At 34.6% G+C, this 19804-nt stretch overlaps 2 protein-coding genes across 11 annotated transcripts in view; one reads left to right on the plus strand and one right to left on the minus strand.

Annotated features, from left to right (window-relative positions):
• Positions 1–781: 781 nt before the first annotated feature.
• Positions 782–12498, plus strand: USP1 (ubiquitin specific peptidase 1). Its single transcript, XM_017677819.3, has 9 exons — positions 782–1455; positions 3573–3811; positions 5025–5145; positions 5697–5801; positions 6402–6562; positions 7626–8308; positions 9015–9185; positions 9847–10048; positions 11007–12498. The coding sequence occupies exons 2-9, from the start codon at positions 3642–3644 to the stop codon at positions 11737–11739; spliced, it is 2346 nt and encodes a 781-aa protein (XP_017533308.3). The 5' UTR covers positions 782–1455; positions 3573–3641; the 3' UTR covers positions 11740–12498.
• Positions 12499–14571: 2073 nt separating this feature from the next.
• The window catches only part of DOCK7 (dedicator of cytokinesis 7), a 241399-nt gene continuing 236166 nt past the window's right edge, over positions 14572–19804 (minus strand). For all 10 annotated transcript variants that reach the window (XM_073234059.1, XM_073234057.1, XM_073234056.1 and 7 more), the window contains 2 exons: positions 17701–17868; positions 14572–15039 (listed from right to left, as the gene is read on the minus strand). In XM_073234059.1, the coding sequence (XP_073090160.1) occupies positions 14997–15039; positions 17701–17868 (211 nt within the window). In that variant the 3' untranslated portion in view covers positions 14572–14996. The remainder of the gene's footprint in view (positions 15040–17700; positions 17869–19804) is intronic.

The following is a 19804-nucleotide window of genomic DNA, read 5'->3' on the forward strand; positions in this document are numbered from 1 at the left end:
GTAATACTTGCTTTGTGAGGTCACCTCGCCAAGATAGGCATACAAACGCTGAAGGGGGCAAAATTCAGCTCCTCCAGCCAGAGCTGGGCTTTAAAATGTTTTTCATTTCTTGTCCAGCGAGAAGGGATAGGCAGTAGACAGTGAGGCGTTGAGGGGCTGAAGGAGTCTCAGGGGTTCAGAGTTTACTGTTTTTCACGGCAAAGCTTGCTTTCCTGGATGGCGCTGGGGCTGAGGCTGGGGCTGGGGCTGGGGCTGCGGCTGCGATGCGGAACAGAATGCCCAGGACCCGAACTACAAACTAACCGGACAGCCATTAAACCCAGGCGGAGGGTTGACGCAGAAAGAGGGGCGGGACTTACTGTGAGGCCCTTACTCCGGAAACCCCACCCACGGTGGCGTCTCACCGTCGAGGATTCACAAAACGCAGAACAAGATTTAACAGCCGGCAGCGAAAGCGCGCACTCAAGCGCCAATGAGAGCGGAAGGAGGGGAATAGGGGCGAGGCACACTCTGTATGTGCAACTGTAATTGGCTGGAGCCCTTTTCTTTTTGGTACTAGTTGGACTTCCTTTCCCCGCCTACCCAGTTGGCTTTTGCCTAGGTACTTCTGATTGGCTCCTCCTGGGTGGTAGTGGGCGAGGTTTGGGGATTGTTCATCACGAATTGGTGGATTTGAGCTCCTGGCGGCTGCCTCTCGAGGAAAGAGTCCATCCCATTTTTCGCTCTGTCCCGTCTCCCGACCCGTAGGCCTCTCCCTCTACTAGCGGGCACGAATGGTTAAAAAATTAAAAAAAACAAAAAACAAAAAACGAGTGTGAGGCTCGAGCCCGCCAGCCAAGGCCTCTAGCACCCAGCGCGCGTCCTCAGCGAGGACCCTTGCGAGCTGCCCGTGACGGTGCCTGAGCTGTTTGAAACTGCGTAACCCGTTAGGCTCTTTGGAAAACTACCGTTCCATCTGGTTCCGGAGTTGGTGCATGTTAGGGTGGCGAGTGGCGGTCTCGAGACGGCTCTAGCCTGTCGCGTCTCTGCCGCGTGGAGACTAGAACCGGCACTTTTGAAGGACGCTACCTCCAATCGCAGCGCTGGCGCGGGCGGAGGCTAAAACCCGGGGGTCCTGAGACCGAGGAAAACGCGCCAAGTTCCCCTCGGTGGTGGAGTGGGAAAGACGGTAGCGGTCCCGGCGCTTCGGTAGCGGAGCCACTTCTTGCCGACTCGGGGCGGGCGTACCTTCGGCGATGTAGCTGGTGTCGGAGCACGACACGACCGAGCGGCAGCCCGGGTTCCCGCTCTTGAGGGCGAATGGTCACTCCTTCGCGGGGAGGACGATCCGACCAGCTTTTCCTGGGCTCGGGGACCCCGCGGGCTCCGTGCACGGTCGCACCTGTCGCACCTACACTCATCCCGGTTGCACTAGTTGGCGTCAGCGCCGCGGACCTCGCTTTGGGCCATGACCAGGTAGGGAGGGCCTGGAAAGGAGGGGCCGATGTTTGAGTGCCGAAGCAAGTTCAGCCGGCTCTTGGGAGGCTGGTTCGGGACCCCAGCGCCGGCGCTGTCGGGGGGAGACCCCAGGACCGATTGGTGCAGCACCCTTGTCGAGCTGCCAGCCGAGCCCTCAGTGCAGCGGGCGGGGCTCCCTCTCCTGCTGCTGCTGGGGACTGGGAAGGCAGGTGCGGGCTGGGCTTAAATAGGCCAGCTCCATGGGCGAGGGGGCCAGGAGCTGTGTGCGGGTCAGAGACGCCGCCGGCCAGCTGAGTCTGACGGGCGGGACAGCAGCACAGCCTCGGCACCTCTTCGCTCTCTTTTCCGTATCTGGAGTGTTGCGGGATAGGGAGAAGTGTTTGCACTCACGTTGCCCTGTGTCGCTAGTTGCAAATTTACCGCGGTTTTAGCTTTAAATTTTTCTGGAAGTATTTAGAACGCCACGGCTTAAAGCTTTGTCGAGGATGTTTTATCCTTGTTTCACATTTTTTCGTGAAAAATTGGAATTAAGTCGTATCGTCTAATAAACAACGAATTGGTGTATGTTAACATTGTCATTTGTTCAAGAACATTTAATGTTTCATTGTTTTCTGCGAATCTTGATTTAGATTTGATTTAGAAACTTGATTTAGACACCTTTAAGAAACAGTTTTTTGATGAAACAACCCCAATTACCAGGAGAACCAGGAGTAAGAAAAGGTGTAGCGTAAGATACGGTGCCTGGTAAAATGTTACCTCAGGCATGTTAAATGTTTAATTATTGCTTTGAGAGACCGGGAGGATTGGTTTATTGATGAGGATTTATAGTCCGTTATTACTGTTGCTTGACTATATTTCGTCTATTTAAGTGCGGTTACTCTGTTTCTTAGAGAATGTAGTTGCCATTATTTTTAGAATTAGCTCTCAAGGAAAACCTTTTTACCAGTTCTTAGAGAACCCTGACACCTTAATGTAGGCTGGTTTATTGTTTGTGATAGTATTTCATCAGCGGCATTAAGTGGCCAGGAGGGTAAATTGAATTGGAGAGGGGATGGAGAAATTGGTCAGCTTTCCAATTACCCCTGAAATGAGTCTCAAAAATGTGGTTTCCTAAATCAGAAGCAGCAGAGTGAAATGCTCAGTAAGGATGGAATTTGAATTTTGTTAGTTCCTATGGCTCTGTATCTGTATTTGAAAATGATTGCTGAGCTTTTGGGCTCTTAAGTAATTTTCTGGTAATACGTGACATAATTTTCCCCCAGATAGCCGAGTAGACCTGATACATAAAATAACTACCACAAATACTGCCATTTTTTTATACCAAAGTTTTATTTTAAAACAGAGAAGAAAGGTTGCAAAGGCAAACCAGATCTCTCTTTTCCTACTAAAAGCAGTCTTTTCCAAAAATCTGTAGTTTAAGAAAACGTGTGGAAGATCAGTAGTATATTGTGGTTTCTATTGCATAAGAATTTGATATACACAAAGTACAGCAGTTTTTTATATCACTGTCCCAACTTTTGCATATCAGTATAGTGCTTTATTTAGCTCAGGTTTTTAGATACAACTCAACATCAGGTTTTTACTTTTTCTTGCATTGCAAGTTATACTTTAAATAAACTTTATTTAGAGACTATTTCATGCATTGGATTAATAACCTGAAAAGGCTTTAGGCGGACTCATTCACTTATAGGACTCTTGATTTCTCTTTCATCATACTTTAGAATTAGAGATGGTAGTTGCTCAGTATTTTCTGAATGAATTAGCAAATTATAGTAAAAAGTAGGTTTTTACTCCTTAGTAATACTGCCTTACTGAGGGTCTATTAAAATGAGGTATTTTGTGATGTGACCCTTAATGTAGTAGCAGGCTAATAAAAATAATAAAAGTTCAGTATCTGGTTTGGTATTTTTTGTTGTTAATAAAGTTAAGGACAAATGGAAAGCTCCTTCATTTAACAATAAACATTGAATGCCTGTTATTGCCAGGAATCTGGTTTTCAAATACGAAGTTCTAATTCATATCATTCCTTAGAAAATTTGTTTTCAAAATTAATGAGTTTATTGCCTACAACTAATAACTGACAACTAATGAAACCTATTCTCTGTGATTAACAGATATGATTGGTGACTACAGCATCCCTGTATAAGTTAATTCTTGTCATCTCCTGGGGATTTGAAGAGAAAATGCCTGGTATTGTACCTAGTGAAAGTAATGGGCTTTCAAGAGGTAGTCCCTCAAAGAAAAATAGACTTTCCTTGAAGTTTTTTCAGAAAAAGGAAACTAAGAGAGCCTTGGATTTTACAGATTCTCAAGAAAATGAAGAAAAAGCCTCTGAATATAGAGGATCTGCAATGTATGTATCTTACTTTAAGTATATTTCTATACTTTAAAAATTCTTCAGGGTGGAAGAAGTGAGCTTGAATTGATACCTCCATTGGGGCCAAAAAAACACATGGTTAAGATAAGTCTTACAGTGTGTAATGGAAATAGCAAAACTGGTAGTTCTCTGCAGTGAGTGCATCCATAAAGTTAACTTATTTACATTGTGCTCAGCCAGTTAGACTAACTTGGAGAAATATTTATTGACTAAAATTATTTTTGGATTTAAACTTAATTGTAGGGCAGCACATTTTGTGTGAGGGTAATGAAGCAGGCGATCTTTGGTTCAGAAGACTTGACCAAACTTTGTAGTCAAAGCTTGTATATGAATTATCAAACCTGTTGGGGGTGTACAACGACAAATTCTGTTTTAAGTAAACTTAGAAATAATAAAAGCTTTTGAAACAAACAGATCTTTCAGTAACTAAAATCAGAGCAAAATGGAATACTTTATTCCACCAGTAATCGCTCTGGTTGGAGTTTACACTAGTTCCTTATTCAGCAAATGGGCATTTTGCTATATACTGGTGTTTTGGTCTCGTGTAGTTTCCTAATATTTACTGGTAACCAGTTTAGGAGATCGTGTGTGAACCTTTTTGTTTACCAGCATTCATGCCTATTCTAAAGTAATATACAGGAGCTGTAAAATAAATACAAGGTGCTAAGAGGACCTATTGTTTGTTAAAGTGAGGTAAAAGAATTGTAAACCTGAATAATCCCTTTTTAAGTAAGGGATAGCTATATTCTTTTAAAGGACTCTCTTTCCTCTTAATCTTTTATTAACAGAATCTTATATTTGAGATAGTGCAGCCTCTCCCAAATTCTGTCATTGGTTATTCCCAGATTTCTATTCATAGTTAAACTACTTGATTGAAATATCATTGTTAACTTAGCAAATCACAGTATGAGTTCCTCAGTTTTCTACTCTGTAAAATGGGATTAACACAGCCTCTTGGAATTTGTTTTGAGGCTTGCTGAGTGTAATAGTGTTTTTAAAGAGCTTGTAAAAGTTTTATTCTGGGTGTAAAACAATTTTTGTGCTGGCACAGATTTCTTTTAAAATGTTATCTGAATAAAATCCATATGCTTTTCAGATCATACAACTTTTGGTATAAGAATACACCTAGATTAGTAATATTTTCACTTTAAGATATTATACTTCAGTATCTTCTCTCTGTATTTAATAGTGACCAAGTTGTTCCTGCAGCACAGTCCTCACCCATAAACTGTGAGAAGAGAGAAAATTTGTTACCATTTGTGGGACTCAATAATCTCGGCAATACTTGTTATCTTAATAGTATACTTCAGGTAAATTGACAATTTTGCTATATAATAAAACATTAGTAGGCAAAAAATGATATAAAAGTTAATGTTTCTGAGAATTTCAGATAACTGGAGAATTATAATGGTCCATACTGCCTTTGCCTCTGATTGTAAATAAACCAGATGGGCTAAAATAATAATGATGCTAAGTTGCATGTTACAAACTTCCATTGGAATAAGAGAAAGTGATATATTAAATGATGTTGGGATGGCAAAATTGAGTAGACCTTGTTTAAGTGGTAGATGCCAAACCTCTAGTTTTTTGCCTGATTCCTGGTGTCAGGGTTATAATTATTTTAACTTCTGAAACTCTGTTTTATAGTGTGCTCTTAAAACTGTAAGTCTTAGCAGTATCTGCTCAAGCTTAGTGAGAGAAGACAGTGGGGTATTACAATTTCTGACCTAAGTCTTTAATTTCAGAATTTTAAGTAATGCTCATTTAAAAGTGCTCTACAAAAAGCATGATAGCATTTTTAATGATTTTAGATGTATTATTGTTTGTTCAGTAAATACTCAGACAATGTCACTTTTTATAGGTCTTATATTTTTGTCCTGGTTTTAAATCTGGAGTGAAGCACTTATTTAATATTATTTCACAGAAGAAAGAAGCCCTAAAAGATGAAACCAATCAAAAAGATAAGGTAAAAAGTAGAAAAAAAACCAAAAACAGAATATACACAGTAAATTAATAGAAATTTACTTGGTTAGAAATGAAAAAGTAATAGATGAGGATTTGGGAGGAGGATGACAGAATGTTTCTCTGCTGATAAACTATAACAATTGAGTTTTTCAGTATCTTGATGTTGCCAGAAAGGTCGTTATTTTTAATTCTTACAGGATAGCTAACTAGATTACCCACTTTTACTGTGTCTTCTCCAGCCCTTTTATTTGTATACTAATAAACGCAGTCATTTGTAACCACCATTACAATTTATCATACCCTTGTACCACCTGTTATTTATCTACGGTGTTTTCGAGTTGTCGATTTTAAAATTCAAGTAGATATAAAGAAGCCATTGATTTGTATAGTTAGAAAACTATTACCATCTACATAATAGAAAGTAACCAAAAAATCCTCTTAAATTGTTTTAAAATGTTTATTTGTATACCTTCATAAAATTAGTGTTATCCTGAAATTAAATTTAGAAAAGCTAGTATTGTTTAGTGAGACAAAGACAAGAAGGGGACAGGTACTTAATTTGTTTATAAATAAAAATACCAGTTTGTGTGTTTCTTGACAGGGAAATTGCAAAGAAGATTCTTTGGCAAGTTACGAACTAATATGCAGTTTACAGTCCTTGATCATTTCAGTTGAACAACTTCAGGCTAGTTTTCTCTTAAATCCAGAGAAATACACTGATGAACTTGCTACTCAGCCAAGGCGACTGCTTAACACACTCAGGTATAGACTATTTAGCAACTTACTACTCTTTCAAGGGAAGTGGTATGTGAACAGATGGGAATAAAAGGGCAAGGAAAATAGAAACCACATTGATAGTCCTTAATGCCCCAGAGGCTTCAAAAACTGAAAAATTTTTCATGTTTAATTCTAAATTCATTAGATCTGAATTTTTATTGGACTGTTTAGTTTTTACTCATATTTATCTGTAATGTGAATATTTGTATATTTTTCTGTCGAAATAGTAACGTGTTTAATGATGGGACATTGATCCCCTGTATCATGTTGGTGCTAATATATTTTCCTTATGTGCTGTATTGCCTTTTTGAATCTAAAATTTCTGAATTCCCAAACACATTGGACCTAAGGATTTCAGATCAGGAATTGTAGGTCTATATTCAAAATACATTACACATAAAGAACTGTAAATTCTGAACATTCAGTTTGTTGAATGTGCTTAGAAGAGAACTATTAATTACTGGATTATATTTTAGTATTATTTTAAAAAAGAAAATTTATCCTGTATATAAAAGTCTTATCCAAAATATAAGGTAAGTCTTTAAAAAAATTATTTAACCATTTAGCTTTGAAATAACCAGTTTAATACACTGTTCTACATTTATTAACAGGCTATGTAACAAGGTAGTAAGGTGGCCGAGAGCAGGGTTGGATTCTGGCTTTGCATCTCTGACCTTGGGCAGGTTACTTTGTCTATACATATTGGTATAAGTAGTACTTAACCTCCTAGGGGTTATTATGAGATGATATACATATAAAAAACATTTTGAATAAAACGTGATACATAGTAAACACCAAATACATACTAGCAATTATTAACTGCTGTATTTAGAGGAAGATCAAAGTATTTGTGATAATGAAAATGAGGTAAAATTTGCTTTTACTTTTAGTTACAAGTTTAGGTAAGTTTCAAATTAGCTAAAGAAATGCTTTTAAATTTTTAAAATAATTTATGATATCCTCATAATTTCATTTCTGTATAGAAAGTTTTTTTTTTGGCATTCTATCTTCAAACTAGAATAGATGAAATGGAAATTTTTGTTTATAGGGAACTCAACCCTATGTATGAAGGATATCTACAACATGATGCACAGGAAGTATTACAGTGTATTTTGGGAAACATTCAAGAAACATGCCAACTCTTAAAAAAAGAAGAAGTAAAAAATGTGGTAGAATTATCTACTCAGGTAGAAGAAAAACCTCATCAGAAAGAAGAAATGAGTGTTATTAACAGCATAGAGATGGACAATATGAGGCACTCTGAAGACTGTAAAGAAAAACTCCCAAAAGGAAATGGAAAGAGAAGAAGTGACACTGAATTTGGAAACATGAAGAAAAAAGTTAAAGTATCCAAGGAACATCAGTCATTGGAAGAGAACCAGAGACAAACCAGGTCAAAGAGGAAAACTACAGGTGATACATTAGAGATTCCTCCTAAAATACTCCCCAAGCACATTTTTGAAAATGAGAATGCAAGACCCTCTCACAAAAAATCAAAAGTTAAAATAAATTGGTTAAAGTCTGCAACTAAGCAACCCAGCATTCTTTCTAAATTCTGTAGTATGGGAAAAATAACAACAAACCAAAGACCTAAAGGACAATCTAAAGAAAATGAGTATGATCTTGAAGAGGACTTGGGGAAGTGTGAAAATAACACAACTAATGGTTGTGAACTTGAATCTCCAGGGAATAATGTTAAGCCTGTTAATGAAGTTAAGCCCATGAACAAAGGTAAGTATAATTTATTCTTAGACATCGATAGGTAGGATTAACAGCTACAGAACTGTAATTTTCTCTTAGATTCATACACAGCAAATACCTGGCTAAAGTTTTAAGAGAAATTTAATACTGAATATGAAATTCGATGTGGTGTTTCAAGCACTGTACTTGGATATGTTTTGTGGTGTGTGCGTGTATAAATTTCATTAACCTCAAGGTAATGTTAATTTATGGTATATAAGTTAGAGTTCAATACATTTTAATGGAAAGAGAAATATTACATACCCCCAAATATTCAGTATTTGATAAACTCATGAAAGAAATTGCATTTAGTGAGATGCAATTTTAAAGTGGAGAACTAAGCAGTTGTAACCATACTTGAAGTGGATTTCTACCTTATTTCTTCTGGATCTATAGATCTTGGGAGAAATGTCAAGTAGTGGTATATTTAATGGTTTTACTCAAAGTGTCATTGTTTTTTGGGATGTTATTCTATAGGGGGTATTTTTGTGAAGGGAGTTAGTTAATAAGACAGTTTCTTCTGACTTTTTTTTGGAGACAACAGTAACTAACTCATATTTAAAACTTTATAGGGAATATATGTTCATGAAAAGGCACCTCTTAATGCTGATATACAAGTTAAGATTATAGTCTTATTCATTATATATTTTAAATGGAATATTCTATAAAGACTTAAATTTTCTTAATTTTGTTTTAGGTACAGAGGAAATTGGTTTTGAGCTAGTAGAGAAATTATTTCAAGGTCAACTGGTACTAAGAACTCGTTGCTTGGAATGTGAAAGTCTAACAGAAAGAAGAGAAGATTTTCAAGACATCAGTGTACCAGTACAAGAAGATGAGCTTTCCAAAGTAGAGGAGAGTTCTGAAAGTAAGCAAAATTTGACTCTTGTAAGGATCATGTAATGATTTACAGTTTTCTCCAACAAAACAGTCTTACAGAGCTTGTGTGATTGAGAAAAAAGCTGACTTTTTGTGTCTTTGGTATAATAAAATCTTTCTGCTTATATAGTTTGACTTGTTAATAGGTAGCATTTGGAAAATTGTAGCATGTTTATTTTGATGTGTAGAGTATGTTATAATGGGAAAATGAAATGCCTTAATAAGTTTTGGGTACTTGAATCCCTCAGAGCTAATGTGAGGATATTTTTGTTAACACAGTATTTTAGCCATGTTTTGTCAAGTATAAACCACAGAAAGTATGGAAATGTAATGGGAAATGATCGTGAGATTGGTTTACCTGTTCAGCTACTTGAAATTAGCTATTACCTATAAAAACCTGTCTTAGATTGAGTCAGACCTGGTGTATCTTGATTTTCGGTCTCTAAATAATCTCAGTATCTTCTGGTCGACCAAATATAAATATTTAAAAGACGTGTGCATTGTAGAGGATGAACTTAATATAGAAAATCTCTATTTGGGAAGGATTGGTTGGTTGAAATTGGATGCTACTTTTGAACATCGAACTTTGTGATTTAATTTTGAAATGTTTGAGTTCCCATTTGTGAGTAAAGGGATTCTCTCTCACGTAGTTTCTCCAGAGCCAAAAACAGAAATGAAGACTCTGAGATGGGCAATTTCACAGTTTGCTTCAGTGGAGAGGATTGTAGGGGAAGATAAGTATTTCTGCGAAAACTGCCATCATTATACTGAAGCTGAACGAAGTCTTTTGTTTGACAAGATGCCTGAAGTTATAACTATTCACTTGAAGTGCTTTGCTGCTAGTGGGCTGGAGTGAGTATGAGAAATAAAATACATATGAAGAAAGTAGCGGTTGGAAGTTTTGTTCAAAATAGTATGAGTAACAAAGTAGTACAATACAAACTACTGAAGTGATAGATTGCCTTAGAAAAGTTTGTTTTCTTATTAACATTGTTCCTGTAAAAATTCATCAGTTTAAATCTGGTATGAATACAGTCTATTTCTTAACATATCTTTTCATTTTTATTATTAAGGACAGTTTTACTTAAATTGATGAAAGCAGGGAACAGATTTTGTGTATGTCAACTTTTTTGAGGGGAGAAAAAGGTCAAATTGTTTTAGTTTTAAGGTGACCCAGGAAATCAAAACTAGTCTAAACAATTTAAGAGATTCTGTTATAGTTGACTATTTAAATACCTAAAAGCTATTTAAAAATGTAAGTATAAAATGCCAATTACATATTAGTCTCTTTTTCTGGATATATACATATGTCATTGTAGATTTTAATTCTTTTCTATACTAATGGATTATTTTAATATACCATGAGGGCTTCCCAGCAGCTCTCCACCCACTTTATTACACCAGGTGACAGAGAGGCCTTTCCTTCAGTGGGCTTTGTTACAGTATTGTTTCTTTTCCCCAAATTTGGTAGAGAGATTTTACATTAAAATATACACTAAGAAATATAAAGGAATTTGAAGTTGTATTTAATGCCATTTCATTATACAAAATAAGGAAAATAAAATGAAGGGAAGACAATGTCATATATCCCTTCACTGAAACACCTACTAGTACTTATTTCAGTATTTTTTCTTTGTGTAAATATTATAAATATACAAAATTGGGGTCTTGTTTTTATCCTTTTTGTTAATTCATATGAGCACTAAATATTAACAGTACATTCAGACTTTTACTCGGTTTCACATTGGGTGTAAAACTGAATAGATGTAAAGTGGAATTTGCAGAAAACCTTTTTTTTCTTCTTCGAAAGGTTTGATTGTTACGGTGGTGGACTTTCCAAGATCAACACTCCTTTACTGACGCCTCTTAAATTGTCACTGGAAGAATGGAGCACAAAGCCAACTAATGACAGCTATGGATTATTTGCAGTTGTGATGCATAGTGGGATTACAATTAGTAGTGGGCACTACACTGCTTCTGTTAAAGTCACTGACCTTAACAGCTTAGAACTAGATGAGGGAAATTTTGTGGTCAACGAAATGTGTGAAATAGGTAAGCCAGAACCACTCAATGAGGAGGAAGTAAGGGGCGTGGTTGAAAATTATGATGATGAAGAGGTGTCGATTAGAGTCAGTGGAAATACACAGCCAAGTAAAGTTTTGAAAAAAAATGTAGAAGCTATTGGACTTCTTGGAGGACAAAAGAGCAAAGCAGATTATGAGCTATATAACAAAGTGTCTAACCCTGATAAAGTTGCCAGTACAGCATTTACTGAAAATAGAAATTCTGAGACTAATAATACTAATGGGACCCATGAATCTGATAGAAACAAGGAATTCAGTGACCAAACAGACATTAACATTAGTGGATTTGAGAACAAAATTTCATATATAGTGCAAAGCTTAAAGGAGTATGAGGGGAAGTGGTTGCTTTTTGATGATTCTGAAGTGAAAGTTACTGAAGAGAAAGACTTTCTGAATTCTCTTTCCCCTTCCACATCTCCTTCATCTACTCCTTACTTGCTATTTTATAAGAAATTATAGAATGTATTTTCCTTGTGTATATGTTAAACAGACCTGGACAAACATTGTAAAAGTTGATTACATGACAGTCTTTAGCTTATCTTTTGAAGCTATTGGATATTATTGGTCTCTCTAGGTTTTTATATTGTGAAATTTGAATTATTGAAAACCATGTTAATTTTTAGGATTCATTTTCCTTAGTAGAGACTAGTGATGCATTAGCTTCTTGGAACAAACTTGTATAGGCTCTTAAATTGAATTATCCAAAATTGAAGCATTTAAACACTTTTGAATTTACACCTATCTTTCTTTTTATGTTTGCTTTTAAAAATAAAGTGCTTGTATTTGTATATCCATATTTTGGAGTAATTATCTACATGATGTTTATAGGTCCTGTGGTTTTTCAGCTAAGAAGCAGAATCTCATTTCTATGCATTTAGTTTTATATGTCATGAAGCCAAATCTTTGATGGGTTGTATTAGAGGCACAAAGTCTAGAATGTTTGTTTTCACAGTGGTGTGTACTTATTGTGCCTTGAACCACTTTGAAAAATGTCTTAGGAAACCTGATCAGTCCCTTTCTATCTTCAAAATAATTTTTATTTGTATTTATGAAGATGGTTCTGTACGCTAGTCTTTTTGGGCATGGACTAATTTGTATCTCTTCATAATCATACTCTACACGATCTGTATATAGTACATCAAACATAGAGGTGTGACCTTAAATTTAACTTTTTTTTAAAAACCAGGAGGTCAATAAAATTTAAAGTGCTTAACTATGTATACAAATTCTCCAATTTTTTTTTTTACTTGCATATATTTTTACCATAAATGTAGCTGGGTCTCTTGACAGTGTGTATGTGTAATATATATATAAATATATATATATATTATATATATATATATTATACACACACATACATAGAACATGCATAATTTCTTTTAATAATACTCAGTGTTCTTTCTGACAGAGGTGAAGACATTTTCCAACAAGAGAAATTGTTCTTAGTCCACCCAGGTGGTTATACTTCAAAGAGGTTTTCGGTCAAAGTTTTTAAACATTCTAGTTGTCCTTTTAAGTAGACATAACTTTATGGAATCCAAAACTGGAAAACTTAAGATGATGCTTTGGGCACTTACATATAAAAACTTGGTTAAATTTTCATTTTAAATAAAGTATGTTAAATTGGTAAACAGTCTATTTTTTAAATGATCATTCTTGGTATTAGAACATTAAAAAATAATCCTAATGAATATATGTGCTATTGGAGAACACTTATACCCCATTTCAACAAGAGTACCTGTCTAATGAATTATTTACATAGTTAAATAATGTATTACATTCTTCCACAAGATGAAAAAGTCATGGTTCTCATCTCTTTCTATATTCAGAATCACTAATGGAACTTGTAAAAAAGAACAACCCTGAACACTACCCATAAGCTTCTGATGAAATAATTCTAGGATAGAGTCTGGGCCTCTGAATAGCTAAGAGACAGCCAGTTAGGAAGTGTTCACTGTCATGTTATATCTTAATGTTGTATCAAGAGTAAGAAGTCTTCTGATTCAGGTTAAAATAGTATTAATTGATAATTCAATTATACTAATTATAGTATGTTCTTGATAGAGTCACTGAGGTTTGTATGAAACAATCCATACTTACATAAATGTAACCTAGAAAGAAATGACCTCTTGGGATTGCTTAGTATTCTCTTACGTTACCTTCTCTCCTCTCCCCTGAGAGAGTATGTATGTTACCTTTTTTTGGTTTAATGTATTTCCATTCTTGACTCCATTCTTGATCCTCTGTCCCCAGATACATTTTTGAGGTTATGCTTTTTCTGATTCCTCAGTTTACTCCTTTTGATCCAGCATTGTAGACTTGCCTGAAAAACCTTTCTGTACTTAAGTCTTTGATGTATGTAAGAGGAATTTGGGATAATATTGCCTGTTACAAATATAGGCTGGAAAGGAGGAATTATTATCAATCACCTTGGTTGTCAGGAAAATCAGACCTTGAGATCTTGTTTCCAACATCAATTGCAGAATGAAGGTACCACGTTAAATTTGATTTGTTCTTGATTTATGTAACTGATCAGGAGATCAAAGGGATCGATTACAAATGATGGCTTTCTATAAGTTATAACACTACCCAAAGAAAAAACATTGTTCAAAACACTTAAAAAATCATTAATATGTACTTGGGAAAACCTGCAAATAGTTAAGATACTTCCAAAAGTCTTTTTTGCAAAGTTATAATTACAGATTGGTTCCAAAGTTCAATTAGAACAGTTGGTTTTACATTTTAAATGTAGTTTGTAAAATCTATATACAAATGTCTAAAAACAACATTTCAGCTGGTAGATTAAAGATCAAACACCAGCGCTCAGTGTCATTTTATGGGGATATAGCTTTATAGCAGATTTCTAATTTACCAGTTTAGATCACTAAAAAAATGATATGATTGGCTTGTTTAATTTGAAACAATTATTAATTTTAGTTGCTGAGAGTCATGAGTTTCATACTGTAATAAGTATGATAAGGTTTAGTCAAAGGTCAAGCTCTTGTCACTGGGAGTAGCTATCCCAGTATTTATAGGCAAGAGTTTTATCAGGTACAGTTAATTTTTGCAGTTTAAGTCTCTTGGGTATCTGAAAAATAGCTTAGAAACCAGTTTTAAGACTTAAACCAGTTACTAGTATCTGTGTCCATCCATTATTCATTTATTTAATTTGGGGCTCTTTGGGCCCAATGAAGTGACAATTTTTATTTTCATTTTGCTAGTTTTCGAACAAGTTCTTGAAGCAACTCAAGTTCTCTGCCTTTGTCACTAAAGAAAATTTAAAGTCTCAGATTAGTGTAAACATCACATATTTAATAGTACCTTTAAAATAAGCATTACTACATTTAAAACGGTTCCAAAATGAATCTAAAAATAATAATATAAATTAAAAAACAAACTTAAAGTAAATAAATTTAACATTAGCTATGGTATAAATAATGGTAAATGTATAGTGAGTCATTACCTTTGAGTCATTAAAATGTCTTAAAAAAAAGATAATAGCATATTACCAGATTATTAGGAACCACAGCCATGGTTCTCAAACTTCAAGGATCTACATTTGATACTGTTTTGGCCATTGCATTCTTCAATGAGTAAATTAATGCTGTAATTTCCAGAATTAAGTCCCAAGTCTTACTTTTCAACAGAGCTTAACTTTTCACACTCAGTGTTGAATACATGGCATTTTTCAAATGAATAAAACAAGTGCATTTATTTTAGAGATCCATTTTGCGCAGACTCATTCGACTGAAGGAATCTCTGGGGAGAAAATAAAAGGATATAAGTAAACAATTTTTACATATTCCTTTAAAATAACATTTTTCATGATTTTTTTTCTGCCAAAGGTGCCTTAAACTTGCCACCAAAACCTTACTAACTTTAAAACTTTTTTGACACCAAAGTTCTTAACTTTCAAGGTCCATTAATGCTTTTCCTGCCCACTGGCTTGTAAACTTCTCTATAGATTAAAGGTATATTACAGTAACCACTTTGCCAAGTCCACTGATCATTTATTCCTTTGTCCAAAATATGTATTAGATATTGTGATAAACTAAGGGATAATAGGGACTTCAGGAAAAGATTTATTTGGGGTTATTAAAAGACAAAAGGCAAGTGTTTCTTAAAATAGTAAATTCTAAGTCTTAAAATCAGTTTTCCAAGCTTGGGTTTTAGGTCCTTTTTACACTTAAAAAATGGGAATTCTTTTTGTATGGGTTTGTATGTTGACAACCATATTAGAAGTGAAAACTAAAAATTTTAAATTATTTTACAAAATAACCCATTACATGTTATTAAAAATAACTTGCAAGGATTTTAGAAGAGTGACATCCATATATTCAACATCTGGCTCAATAGAGCCCAGATTCTCATACCTGTTTTGGCATTCAATCTTTTACAATATCATCACATATTGTCTCTGGAGAACTCTACTCTTGAAAGAATGATAGTAAAGCAAATAATATTTGCCATTAATATGAAATTAGTTTTGACTCAGGAACCTCTCTGGAAGGGGTTTCCGGATCAGATCATAGTTTGAGAACCACTAAGTAAATAGCTTATAAATCTACTGCAAAATACTTAATATTACAGATTTTTCTAAATCAGCAAAATAAAAGATTCAAATACTATGTGAAATGTATTTTAAGAATTAAGAATATAATATTCTGCAATATATATTGAATGTATTTTCTTTATCCTTAAGTTTGTTTCTTTCACTTGTCCCTCCTGTCATTAAGGTTAAGCCCAGAGGCTTACAATCTCCAGAAAAGGAGAGGGCAGGTACAAAGAGATCATGTTCACTAAGCTTTGAATCTCAAAGCTTGTTTTTTTGGCTCCAGGGAAAGTAACAGACTTGAAAGCTAGACACCATTCATTAGAAAAGGTTTTCTAAATTCCAAAAAAGTGCCTGTAAATATTAAGAACTAAAGCTTAGAGGATTGATTGTGTTGATCCTAGAGGAAGGTAAGCACTCAGGATAATAGTATAAGGGAAAGTATCCTGATAGGAAGTATATAGTTTCCCCTGAAAGAAGTTGAGATTTGAAGGAAATGAGACTAGGAAACCAACTACCTCAGGGACCCAGTACCTTCATCCCACATGACCTTTGACCAATGGCTGGTAGAGGGGGTTAGAGGCAGCAAGAAGGCAGAGATTCCAAAAAGGTGGAAGGGGAAACTAAAAGTGGAAAGGACTGGTGTTGCTTCCTATTGGAAACTTTAAGAGAAAACCACATGGAGTGTGTCATCAGTATACAATGGTGGAAGCAAAATAGATTTTTTCAAAGAATCTAAATAGGCCCTCTGGTCTCCCGTTCCTGTAGATCTACACGCTCCCTGTAAGGGACAGTACATACAGAAAGCACTTCATAGACACGTTTTGAATGAATGTGTGAATGATTTTTCTAAGTTTTGAAGTTCAAAAATCAGATCATTGAAGAATAGGGACTAATTTCCAGATGATCAAATAGCCAGTTTAATTTTCTTTAGTACTATGTCACACCATGCATATACATTCTCTTTTCATATAAGCAATTTCAAAGGCCTTCCAAATATTAATTCATCCAGTTAAGTACAATTTAATAGTTCTACTGTTTCTAATTCAAAAAGAGTAAAATGTGTCACAATAATTCAATAATTGTATGTACATTTGGATTTCAAAATGCAAAAAAAGACAGTTTACTTTTAGTATTTGTCATGCCCTATTCTGAATTCAGATGCTAAGAAGTAAAGTGTTAAGCCCTGTCCTTAGAACTTTATATTTAGAACATTAAGGTTGTCCCTAGACAACATTAAATGTCCCTAGAACATTTAATTTCCACAAAAACCTCTACAAGGTAAATATTATTTAATTTTACAGAGAAAATTAAAAGATTAAATGCTCAAACAACAAGGATTAGTTGTAGAAGACTCTAAGTTATTTTAACCTCTAATTTTATTTGTTACACACTTGGAGAAAAATACTGAAAATTTCTTGATACTCAATGGGGTTACCTGCTCTGGTACTAATATAGAAGGATATATCACTGTCAGGGCTAAGGGAAATGAGTATCTGACTCCTGATACATTCTAGTGAATTCTCCCACAAAAATAGCAGAAAGTGTGACAGGACTTTACATGGGATAAGTAATAAGAGACTAGACTTACTAAGTGTATTGTACTGGCTAGCTGAATACTTAACACAACTTTACTATTCTTGAGTTACAGAAAGAACTGACTTTCATCTTGCAAGCTGATTCGTATACGGATGGTAAAAGGCTTATTCTAGTATAACTTGTTAGTTATCAGGAGTCACAATTCTGAAACCATGTAATAAAAGTTACACTAATTCACTATTGAATTATTCACTATCACTTGAATTAAACTATTCAAGCAGGTTTCATTTTTCTGAAGATATCCAAAATAACAGAAAAAATATGCATACCTGTGGCAAGTGACAGGTAATACTGCCTTGTATAACTGAGGGATCTTTCTGTTTATCAGAGGCTGTAGGGCCTCTTTAAGGCGATGATAGTTCCTTTCCAGTTCCCTTTGATACTCCTTTTGATCTGGCCCAATTAAACTCTTATTTTTTCTTAAGGCATCCTCACACCTAGGAAAAACAGTATGTTATTAAAAGCTTTCTTCTGGTATAGTTTGAGTGCTTATTCACCATGCTGCAGACATTCAGTTTTTTGTTTCAATGTTAAATATCCTCTCATAATTAGGTTTAAGGCACAGAACAGATGATCAACTGAGTTCCTTTAAAATCTAACATTCACATCCAGTTTTTGCTTAATTGAAAATTATATTTTTTGATATTAAATCTGAAGCCATTTTCCACAATTTTTAAGAGAATTATAATCACATTTATATATACAACAATGGCATCTGGCATAGTGGTTTATGTGTATTCAAATAAGTGTTTCTTCAGTGAATAAATCTTGAAAACAATCCTTTATCCAATTTATTCATATATTTAAGGAAAAATACCTAGACCCAGATAGGTAAATGAAGAAAAGATGTTAAAAAACATGTATATATATATATATCAATACTTGTGGAATATAACTAAAGTGATACTCAGAGGAAAGTGTATAGCCTTAAATGCTTATATTAGAACAGTAGGCTAAAACTGAAGAGGTTAAGAACAGAATAAACTCACAGAATAAGGAAGGAAAATGTAAGAGTATGTTAGCCTGTTTCAAAAAATGCAAAAGTTTGTTCATGTGCAAGAACTGGAGAGACTGGTCTCCAGCAAGATTGAGAGAAGGCCAAATCTCTCCTATTAGAAATTTAAAATGGAACATAAAGCCAAATATAGCCAAAGTTTATAAAGGGACAGAGTATATCATGTGTAATTTAATGCAAATAAATCTGAAATTATACTTTTCTATATTAACATGATTCACCAAAACAGACTAATAAGAAAAAAGCATGAATAATCCTAAAACCATTGAATACATCAAATCAGTTGAATCACAAATATATCCACAAAGAAAATACTAACATGCAAATGCTACTAAACATTCTAAAGACAGATAATCCCAATGCAATACAATTATTCCAGAGTATAGGGGGCAAATCTGTTTCTGAGTTTCCAACTCATATTTCAAGTTCAATGGGGACTATTTAGAAGAAGAACTGTAATTCAATTTCACCCATGAAAACAAAATTGTTTTGTTTTTCCAATAAAATAAGAAACTCTACTGTTCTACCAATATATTACACACACACACACACACGGACTCCATTTCAAAAAAATTTTTAATCTGCCATAATGAAAACTTAACATAACTACAAATAGGTGGGAACTTCCTTAGCCTAATTAAACAATCTACAAAAAAACCTGAAGAAAACATTATACTCAATGGTGAAAATGCTTCTTTTTAGATCAGGAACAAGAACACTACGCCCTCTATCCTATTCCTATTCAGCACAGTACTGGAGTTCCTAAACATTACTGTAAGAAAAAGATTCTACAGATAATTAGAATTAACAAGTAAATTTGGCAATACACTCATGTAAAATATAAAATTCAGTTGTTTCTGTATACCAGTATACAAAATAAAAGATACCATTAACATAAAGAAAGCATTTAAAAGATTTAAGTAAATGGAGAACTATACCATATTCATGGACTGGAAGAGTTATAAGTTATAAAGAAATTTTCTAACTGATCTATAGATTCAGATTCAGATTTTCAGAGTTGTAATGGAGGGAGTGATAAATTGATTCTAAAATTAAAATTTGTTATTAAAAGGAAGAGGGCCAAAAGTAGTGAATAATAGGTAAGATGAATTGCTTTACCAGATATCAAAGATTATAAAGCTGCAGTAATTAAAACAGCATGAGGACTCAAGGGGAGATAAAAAAAAAAGATGTACACAAATATAAGTGCTCAATTTGTAATAGTTAAATAGTCTAATAGTGTAATAAGTTTTCAGGTTAGAAAAATTTCCTGAGTCTAGGCTTTTTTAATCTTTAAAAAATATGGCATTATATAAAGCTTTGGGAAGGGGGAATGTACAAACCATTAAGAAATAGTA

This window comes from Manis javanica, chromosome 4 (genome assembly GCF_040802235.1).
Source record: "Manis javanica isolate MJ-LG chromosome 4, MJ_LKY, whole genome shotgun sequence".
In the NCBI taxonomy this organism is placed as follows: Eukaryota; Metazoa; Chordata; class Mammalia; order Pholidota; family Manidae; genus Manis; species Manis javanica.

Excerpts from the sequence above, each read along its gene's own strand:
- USP1 (XM_017677819.3), top strand. The coding sequence starts at position 3,642 with ATGCCTGGTATTGTACCTAGTGAAAGTAATGGGCTTTCAAGAGGTAGT. Across the intron at positions 3,812-5,024 it reads GAATATAGAGGATCTGCAAT|TGACCAAGTTGTTCCTGCAG; the intron begins GTATGTATCTTA and ends TGTATTTAATAG. Across the intron at positions 9,186-9,846 it reads AGTAGAGGAGAGTTCTGAAA|TTTCTCCAGAGCCAAAAACA; the intron begins GTAAGCAAAATT and ends TCTCTCACGTAG.